Here is a 10306-nt window from a genome sequence, read left to right as displayed (position 1 = left end):
TAATGGAGGTAAAGAAGAGTTTTCTTGGAATATAGGAGATCCCCTGGGGCGTCTATTAGTACTACCATGCCCTGTGATTAAAATCAGTGGAAAACTGCAACAACACAATCCAGGCAGGACCACTAATGGCTCTGAGACTTCAGGAATGAAGGTTTGGGTCACCCCACCAGGCAAAGAACCACGGCCAGCTGAAGTGCTTGCTGAGGGGAAAGGGAACATGGAATGGGTAGTGGAAGAAGGTAGTGATAAATATGAACTTCGACCACGTGATCAGTTACAGAAACGAGGACTGTAATGCTGTTTTGTTTGTGTTATACTATTTAAGTTGTAAGATATCAAGTTTAAGAATGAATGTTGCCCAAGGATTTGCACGCTATTCTGGAGAGATTTAATGTGTTTCCAGTTATATGCAGGACAGTTGAGTATTGTCAGGTAAAAGAAAAAATGTGTGCTTATTAGTTTTCATTTGGAAATTAAGTATGGTCTAAGGTGATATATATATATATATATGTGCCAAGTTGACAAGGGGTGGACTGTCATGGTTAGGGACAGGTGTCAACTTGGCCAAGTTGTGGTACCTGTTCATCTGATTGGGCAAGCGCTGGCCTGTCTGTTGCAATGAGGACATTTCATAGGATTAGGTCATGATCACGTCAGCTACATCCACAGCTGATTCCATTTGTAATCAGCCAAAGGGGAGTGTCTTCTGCAATTAGTGATGCTAAATCCAATCATGGGAAGCCTTTTAAGGAGGACTCAGAGGAGACAGGTTCCATTCCTGCTTTGGCTGGTGAGCCTCTCCTGTGGAGTTCATCCAGGCCATCCATTGGAGTCATCAGCTTCGCAGCCTGCCCTGTGGATTTTGGACTCTGCATTCCTACGGTCACGTGAGACACTTTCATACATTTTATATTTGCAAGTGTTCCCTGTTGGTTCTGTTTCTCTAGAGAACCCTAACTAATACAACAGGTAAGGAATTTGATGCCCAGAAAGGCTAAGTAACTGGCCCAGTGAAAAAACTAATTCAAACCTAGAACCGACTCTAAACCCTCTATTATTTTACTACAGATTATTAAAACATACAAAGGGACTTAAATGTTTAAAAATGAGTTCACTTATATACCCAGTGTGAAGTCCAAAGCCTGAATGCGTATTATATGTGTGTGTTTATATGTAACAGTTTGAGAGTGAGTTTAGCTCTTTTTATTTTCATAATCTCCTAGGTTTGCTTTTTAAAATTTAGATCCAACATAGATCTAGAACAGTACACAAGCCTTAAGTGTACAGCTTGATGAATTTCACAAAGCTGATACAGCCAGTAGCCAGCACCCTGAACAAGAAAAAGAACAAATGGTACCAGCCCCTTCCATGCTTTCATCCTAGGTTTCCCCTCTAAGGTAACGTTTAGTGTTTAGAATTTCAGTTAGATATCTGTCACGAGCAACAAGGACACAGTATACATTTTCAGACTCAAAGATTAGGAAGAAAGACATGGGGTTTAAGGCTCAAGAAGTACATTTAAAAAAATTATCTTTATTTAGGTTTCTGATTCAGCACATGTATCAAAGACTAATCAACATAAAGAAGTAAATAAGACACTAATTGGAAGTCTTACATCTCTCTAAACTCTGACCAAGAATGTCAAGATTGCCACTATTACCAGAACCCCAAGCTGGTCAAGTTGTAGGACACGCCATCAGGAACACACAACGTGCAGATGTGTGGAGGCGGAAGGCATGCTGGCACTTGGCTCCTCTTCTCCTTGTGGCCGGCTTGCCGTGTGACAGTCCGCCTTGGCTTTACATGCTAAGTACCAAACAAAGTCCAAAGGAGGCTCAGGGTCAACCTGATCAAAGACTCGTTCAGAGGAATGCATTCTCAAACTGTTGTGCCTGCAACTTTATTTTTGCCAGGATGAAGTTCAGCTCAAGGTGTAAAATACAATCCAAATGCCAGTGAAGACTCAGAGCTCGCATGGAGCAGTGACCCGAGTTAAGGCATGAATGCACACATGCGCACACGGCACCCACGCTGCCACAGACACAGTGTTCCTTCAATCGCCTAGGGAGAGGCAACCCGGGCTTGGCAGTTCACAACTGTTTAGCATTCTGGAACATGCTAACAGCTGTGCGTTTGCTTTAATTAAAAAAAAAAAGCGAGAGGAAAAGAGAAAAGAAAAGACAAAGTAAAAGAAGCACACACAAAAATCTAAAACCCTCTTAATCTTTAACAATGGCTCTAGAGCATGGGACTCATGTAGCAGCGTCAAAAGCTGGCTCTTCAATAATTTGGAAATAAAATGTTGCTTTACTATGTATTTCTTTGGTAATCACCACTACAAAGTTTTCAGTGTTGGTTACCTATTACACAACTACTAGACAGAAGACCAAGTTTATGCAGAAAAATTTCTTCTGTACTGATAAGATAAAAATATTGAGCTCTCAAGGCCTAAGTTACAATGCTGTTTCTTGTCTGATTGGGCATCCTGCAAGTCAGGCTTCATGCAGGAGTTCACGTCTACCTAGCAGAGGGCGACACGTGTTCTATTTTCCTACCATTGAACAGTTAAAAATTCACATTATCAATTACTTGTGGTCAAATCATTTAGAAGTCAGTTGCAAAGGGTCAGCAAGCAGCACTTGGTGTCAAAGCCACATTCTGGTCAACACATTCATTCCACGGTTGCTGGTAAGTATCTCAGCTCAGAATTTAAAACTCCTTTCAATCAACAAAGGAGTATGTTAAATTAGGTTAAATCTTAAATACTTCCACCATCTGCCAAATGTCTAGATTTTTGTCTAGATTACCAGCATGAGAGAAAGCACTTCAGAGCCCAGAGAGGTGTCGAGTATTAGGTGAGTTAATCTGGTTTTGTACGAAAGGCATGGTCATCTGGCAATGGAGTATTTATAAGCAGCACAGTGGTAGCCAAAGGTCTCTGTCAGTAAGACAGGAAAATGGAGAATCCTGAAGCTACTGTTGCTTCCGCCTCCTCTCCCGATGGCCACTCATCTTACAGAGGCCTCTGGGAGTCAGCCCAGGGTTAACCTGAGCGCGAGGGGGCAACAGGCACTGCAGCCACTGTGTTCAGCCCCCCACGAGAAGTTCCCGAGCTAAGTCAGCTTCCCGCAGACGAAGGGATGCTTACCTCTGCGGCTCAGGTTTTTAATCCTATAGGTTCCAGGTACCTACACAAATGCCAAGAAACTGCCTCAGCAGTTACTGCCCAAATGCCACCAGCTCCACATGGGGTCATGAAACACTTGAGAAGAACATGAAACATCACAAAGTACTAGTGTTTTTTCTATCAATTCTGAATGTCCACAGGGAGAGGGAGCTAGACACAATAAAAAAAAAAGCTGTTAGAAGGAGCGGTGTTTTATTTAAAAGCAAAGTGACTATTCTAGAGGAACCAGCACTACATTTAGGCAGAAGTCTGACCGTGTCTCTAAAAGGTATTTGTCAGGAACTGCTTGCTCCCTCCAAATGTTTCCTCATTCACCATATGGCAATGTTTTGACTTGCATGCTTTCAGGAGGTAACTCAATTGATAGGAAGCTGAGAGAAGTTCATTACATTATGAATTTTTTGTTTGGGTGTATGACACTACCTGACAGCACTGAAACCTATAATCTCATAAAAGAGTCTTGTAAACATATACCATATTTCTTCTATAAGAAAAACTGAGACCTGTACCACAAAGGCAATGTTTGTTTGCCTCCTCTCAGAATTCCTTGGAATGGCAATGTACCAGCAGGGTCAGCGAGTTGTTAGTGAAATCTCCAGGTATGACGTGACCCAGTCTTGATTGTATTTAAAAACCAAAACCAAAACCAAAACCCTAAAGCCTCAATAATTAAATGCCAAGCTTCTTCCCCATATTTGAGAACTGTACTATGATTATGTATATTACACACACATTATAAATAGAATTTATATAGACATATAATTTCTTCCCAACAATTGAGGAGCGATGTACTCAGTGTGGGGTGGAGGCAGAAAGAGGTGAAAAGTCCTATTGTTGCTTTTACTCTCAGGTTCTTAAAATTCTAGTCAAACACTATTTATCCAACAAGACTTTTTTTTCATTCTGTAACTCTTAAATATGCATTCAAAGGCAAAAATGGAGAATGCTATACTGTACAATTTCAGTATCTACAATGTCACGGGTCCTTATTTTTAGGAGAGTGTTTAATAAAGAATTAGCTCTTAGAGATGGGTGTCACAAAACATGGACTTAAAAATTACTGATAAATTAATTTTCAGTTTTCTGATTATACCCAACAGATACACATTCTCACCATAAAATATACATTCTCTAGTAAGTTATTTTCATCCACAGCATATATAAATATGCAAACACAGGTGGTAAAAATCACTTTACTACCAAAGTACAAAACAGTAACTGCTGAAAAACAAAAATAAGATGTTGCAAGTATCAAGAAAAGAGTGACTCACAGTGTTCCACTTCAAAGTGAAACCAAACAATTTATTCGTGCTAAATGAATGGAAATAACGTATTGAGAATATACTTCTTTGTACACTGCACTTGCTTATATTAGGCAAAATAAGCATTTACCAACTCTACTATGCTACTTTCCTCTACACCCCTTCTTTTCTGCCAAGCAGTACAATATTTTGTGGCCACTATGCCAGATATTCCTATAATGTTCATTTCAAATAGCATTTGCTAATATTATTTTTTTGCATCTTTAAAATATTTGCTCAAACTCTATTTTAAGGAAACACAAATAAAGAATGGAAGGGAGAAATAGCTGTTTTTGTTACAATCACATTGCCTTTTGCAGCAGAAATTAAATAGCACATTCTAATCAGCAACCAAAACCACTTGTGGGTAGGACAACATTTATCAACTCATGTTAGAGGGGACCAGTTTAGGCAGATTAACATTAGGGATAAAGGAAAGAACCACATCTTGATATACAATAATTATCCATCCCATGTACATGGAGAACGTACAGCCATATAATCGATTATAAGAATTTCAACCTGGATGTTGATATATACTGAAAATAACCTGTAAAAAGTGTATCTGTAGAAAGCTCTATTAAACAGTATATGTTTTGGGCACTGATTCATCTAACTTTCCATTCTACACCAAAAGCTAGATTTTCAAAGGTATGAACTGTAGTGCTGAATTATTGTACTTTTGGTAAACACCATAATAAAGGAGGGTGGGATAACAGCTCAGTAAGTTTCTGCAAATTCATGGAAAAAAATATAAAAAAAGATATCCCTTTTTATTTTACAAACCTAGAAGCCAGGAAAATGAAGCTCTGGGGCCAAGCAAAAATTGCACACTGCTACTGAATTACCAAATAGCGTATAGCAAATGTTCCAGCGAGGGAATGGACGTACATGTAGATTCAAGTAAAACACTGATGGAAAAAGTTGTCTGGTTAGTGTTGTAGACCCACAACACTGGCTGCATTTCCGACAAACATTTACAACACAATTGATAGAAGCCTAGATAACCTCAGTGCAAATAAGTCAGATCCAAATATGCCAGGGAAGGAAGCCTTTGGCGTTGAGTAGACGGCTCCGTTTTACGAGTCCCAATTTGAAATGCAGACTAAGCACATGCATTAAGGCTGGGAGGAGGGGTGCACTGAATGTTGCGCAGGGGCGGGCTGCAAGGTGGCTGCCGAGGGGACGGCGGGTTGCATGGGTGGTGGAGGTGGAGGAGGAGGTGGCTGAACTGGGGTCTGTGTGTTGGGAGATGGAGGCGGTGTGGGCCGTTTGAATTTGTCAGGACTGTTGCTTCTCCGTGGTGAAGGCCTCTGTGGAGTGGACAGGAACAGCAGGTTAGTCTAGATACAGAGAGTTCATTCCCAACCCTGCCTGACCCACACTGAGGCTGGTGAAATCCTGACCGACAAACACCAGAAACTGGCCATTCCCGTGTCCATCCCCATTGGTCTCTGAACATGTCATGAAAATCTAAACAAGGTTGTGTTTTGTTTAGATTACTATACATTACTATTACTATAGAACTTGCACTGACCAAACGACTGCACTTGGGACCCACTTGAGAGCCATGATCTTCTCGACGTGTATGTGCGATATAATTACAATATTAACCGTAAGGCAGGACAAATGCCAAGCATCAATATTGTCAAGGGCAGACATTTGCACTTCCTTGGGAAATATAAGAGATCCTCATGTTAAAGATGTTGGAAATTCACACTGGACTGAAATCAGACCTCATTTTGGACAATATGCCAACTTTTTAAAAACATGTTAAGAAGAAAGCCCAATGGTGAAAATCTGGGTATGCATCCACACTTGACCACCCACTGATTCTGTCTCCTTAGGAGACCAGCTTCTAGCCTACTGTGCCTACCTCACTTTTCTCATCAAAGTAACTGTCATCTTGTTGTAATGATAACTGAGAATGTAGGCTCTGGGGAGGAAGGGATGGGGCCCACTGAGTCACTGCTGCATCTTTAGGCTTAGCACGGTGCCTGCTTAAGAATAGGCACTCCACATTTTCTTGAACAAAATGTCAGGAGCTTAGATGCTGTCTGTCTTACTAAGTAATAAGTACTCAGTGAATAGCTATTAGTAAAATAAAACCATTATTATTTTACACAAAGATAACTAGTTTTTAAATTATAGGGCTAATTGCAGATTATTCTTTGTACCGAGAGATTTTAAAATGAGGGGAAAATGGACAAGTGGCTGAGGTGCGTCCTGGGACTGGATATCAGTTACTGACAAGAGAATCCCTGAGTCAGACGGAGTGTGTCCACAGCTTTCACATGAGGTCTCGGTGCCAACAAACCCCACAAGAGTACTATAAAGCTTCAGAAAAGAGACTGGACCAGTACTCTAATTTCTCCTGATTGCTTCAGGAAGCAGAGGGCTCATGCTTCTCTTTGGTCGGGTGACTGGAATGGCCAAAGCCACCTTTACTTTAAGATCCAGAGGAGAGACATTCCCAAAGTATGTAGAAGAGATTCTGTGTGAGCTTCAGACATCTTCATTATGGGTGGGCTTATGCTTAAAGCCAGCTGCACTCAGAGTACTGGCACCACATTTCTAAGGACTATGAAACAGAGAGCTGGGAAGACATTTGAAAGGTACACATTTTTTTTTTTTATCCCTTCTTTAGAATTTATACAAGAATGCTGCCCACTAGAGAATATGCTGTCGAAGGGCTGGGGTTTTGTTGTTGTTTTGTTTGGAACGGCTTTCTTTTACACTTTCACTTTCAAGGGAAGGTGGCCCTACAGAAATGCCACCCACGAATCGAAATAAAAAGTAACCAACTCAACCTAAAAGATGCAAAACACTCATCTCCAGTTTATAATGATGGACTTTAGACATATTGTAGTTTGCAAAGCCTGCTGTCTACAGAAAAGCGAAATGAGTTCTAGGGGAGGAGCTAAGGAAAAAGTTACACTATGCCTGTAACAGAAGAGAAAATGGGAACTAGGCTGTGAGTTAGCTCCAGTTCATTCCAAGGAGTACCACTCAGGACTGCAGGGGAGAGGTCCTCTCACACAAACGCCTCATAAAATAGTCTCTGATAAATAATATCAAAAGCACTAAAATATAGAAAATGACCCCTGTAGGGAAGAGAGGGGGAAAAAGCAAGTCTCCATGTTCAGTTGAATACCCTGGAGTATATGTTTACATGGAAGTGCTGATCCAAGGGAACAAAAAAAAGTGAAAGATTCAGACTGCAGATTCTAAAATTCCTGGATGAAACATGGTATTCACAGGTAGGCAGGGGAAATTAATAAAAAGCTATTCAAGTAGGAGTGTAATAAAGGACTCAGACTTCATTCTCAAGGCTGCTTCTTTCCCTAGTATCAGCATTGGAGAACATTTGACTAGAACCTTAACAATTTTGAGAAGAATACAGAATATTCAAGAAGTAAAAGAAATGAGAAAAAATGGCAAGTGTACTCTTAAAAAGGAGAAAAAATTGAGAAAATTGGCTTACTAACTCAAGAGCATTTTTTGGCTTGGAGCAAGGGGTGGCAAACTACAGCCCTTCACCTCTCTCTGTTTGTTAAGTGAGCTAAGAGCCATTTTTATATTTTGAAATGGTTGGGGAAAAATATTTTGTGACATGAAAATTATATGAAATTCAAATTTTTGTGTCCATAAATAAAGTTTTAATAGAACACAAGTTCATTCATTTATGTATTTCTATGGCTGTTTTTGAGGGACAAGGCGAGGCAGATTAGTCACAACAGAGACTTGTGGCCAGACCAGCCATGGTTTGGGAACCATGTTCACCCCCAACCCCCAGAGTAATTCCCATGGCCATGGAAGAATCACATTGATAAAGAAACTGGCACCTGAAATGTGACTCACAAAGCCCAAGACATTTACCATTTGGCCAATTACAGAAAAAAGTTTGAAGACTCAGCTCTCTCAGCTTAGAGTATAGTGTACTATACTACACAAGTATACTAGGTATGTAGAGGAAATACAGAATCCAGTAACAAAATTACATCATATAGCAGTAAGTATTTCAAGAGATTTTAAAAGTTTTTTGCTATCTGCTGAATTACTACTTGTAGCTTCCACTGTGCTAAGCATTTGCATATAAATACAGATGATTTTTATTGTCTTCACCTCCACTTCCCAGTGTAACATCCTATAATTTTAAAAGAGACTTTGAGATCTGACCAGCCATAGTTTTGGGAACCATGGTTTTTTTTTTTTTTGAGAAAGTAGGGTCAATTCTGGCTGTTTGTGGTGGTGATAGTCTATAAAGTTGCCACCAACACTCAACTAGAGAATACTGAGTCTTTGCTCCTGGGGGAAACACAGGGTTAGGTTCCTGTGAGCTTCTGCTCACATTTTCATCAACCAGTCAATACATAACTTTGTTTTATGTTTTATGTGTGTTTCTGTTTAAAGACACCCTATTTAACATATATTGCTGATTTATAACATCGAACTCACAGCCAAGTGCACTACCACTCATGTCTAAACAAAGTTTATCTAACATACTCATTTTCTCCATAAAGCGCATTATATGTAGGCTTTGGTGCTTACGAACAAAGGCAGCAGTTCAGCACCATACTTGGGGGCCACTGTAAGCAGTGAACCTCCAAGAAAAAGACCACAAATGTGAAAAATGTGGCCCCACATATACTACAAAAAGGACACCTGTTTACAACCTCAGCTGGGGACATGCACACTGGGCAACTCACATTTTTTACCACTCTGCACATGTCCATAAGTGACTGTGAAAGTGCCATGAGTATTTATTTCAGGGTTAAAAATAACTTTAATGAGTAGGCAAATTCACAAATATAGAATCTATGAAAAATGAAGATTGACTATGATTCCCATGGTCAAGAAAGAATTACATCAACAAGAAAACAGCAACAGAACACACAGGATTCATCTCAAGGAAAACTCATCTCAGGTGTCTTCACTCAGAGGTGCCCATGGCTTCAAATGAGCCTCTCCTGACCCGAGAGTGTGCACAGGATGCTGAGGCATCTCCCAGCTCCACCTGGCTCTTGGTCTCAAGCTAAACTTCTAACACTCACAAAATGATATCTAACTACAGACGAAAATCCCATCATCAGGGATAAAACACAAATTCTAGCCTATAATTTGTTCAATTTTAGCCTGTGCTTTTCAACCACCTGGCCAGCATAAATGGTGCCTGTCTTGGGGGAAAAGAGATTTATGAGAATACCTTAAAGATTTTCCTATTGGATGGCTACCATCACATTCTTTCCAGGGCAACAGTAAATTTTACATGTCCCTGGGGATTAAATTTTCCTGCACAAGGACCATTAACCTAGACTAGTGGTGAGTCTGCCCATTAGGAATCACTTGACCATGGTTGGAAACATTTTTGATCTTCACAACTTGGGGTTGCTACTAGCATCTGGTGGGTAGAGGTCAGTGATGATGCTACACATTCTGCAATGAGCAGGATAATCCCCCACAGCAAAGAATTATCCAGCCCAAGATGTGAAGAGTCCTGAGACTGAGAGATCTTGACCTAGAATATAAAACAGATTTCAAAATCTCAGCATGGAGACTCAAGAGTTGAAAGGGAGATCAGACGAACCTTCAATTTCAATCTCCTATACAACACGGGCATTTTGTATGTCATTCTTAACTATAGTTATTAGGTCTCTGAATGTTTCCTGTGATGAGGCATGCACCATCATGAGGCAGGGCCTGCCCTTGCTGGGTAGCATTGACAGAATTTTCTCCATGAGTAATATCTACCAACTGGTCCTAATTCTACTCTTTGGAGAAATCTAGGATAGCTCTACTCCCCCTTCAATATGAGGAT

The 10306-nt window shown here is 40.3% G+C and overlaps 1 protein-coding gene across 1 annotated transcript in view; it reads right to left on the bottom strand.

Moving 5' to 3' along the window:
* Positions 1–1513: 1513 nt before the first annotated feature.
* The window catches only part of CCDC6 (coiled-coil domain containing 6), a 143399-nt gene continuing 134606 nt past the window's right edge, over positions 1514–10306 (bottom strand). Inside the window, exon 9 of the mRNA XM_077125252.1 lies at positions 1514–5801. Within this exon, the coding sequence (XP_076981367.1) occupies positions 5607–5801 (195 nt within the window). The 3' untranslated portion in view covers positions 1514–5606. The remainder of the gene's footprint in view (positions 5802–10306) is intronic.

Source organism: Tamandua tetradactyla, chromosome 13 (genome assembly GCF_023851605.1).
Source record: "Tamandua tetradactyla isolate mTamTet1 chromosome 13, mTamTet1.pri, whole genome shotgun sequence".
Classification (NCBI taxonomy): Eukaryota; Metazoa; Chordata; class Mammalia; order Pilosa; family Myrmecophagidae; genus Tamandua; species Tamandua tetradactyla.
Note: the sequence above shows the minus strand (reverse complement) of the source record. Positions and strands in the feature narration are given on the sequence as shown.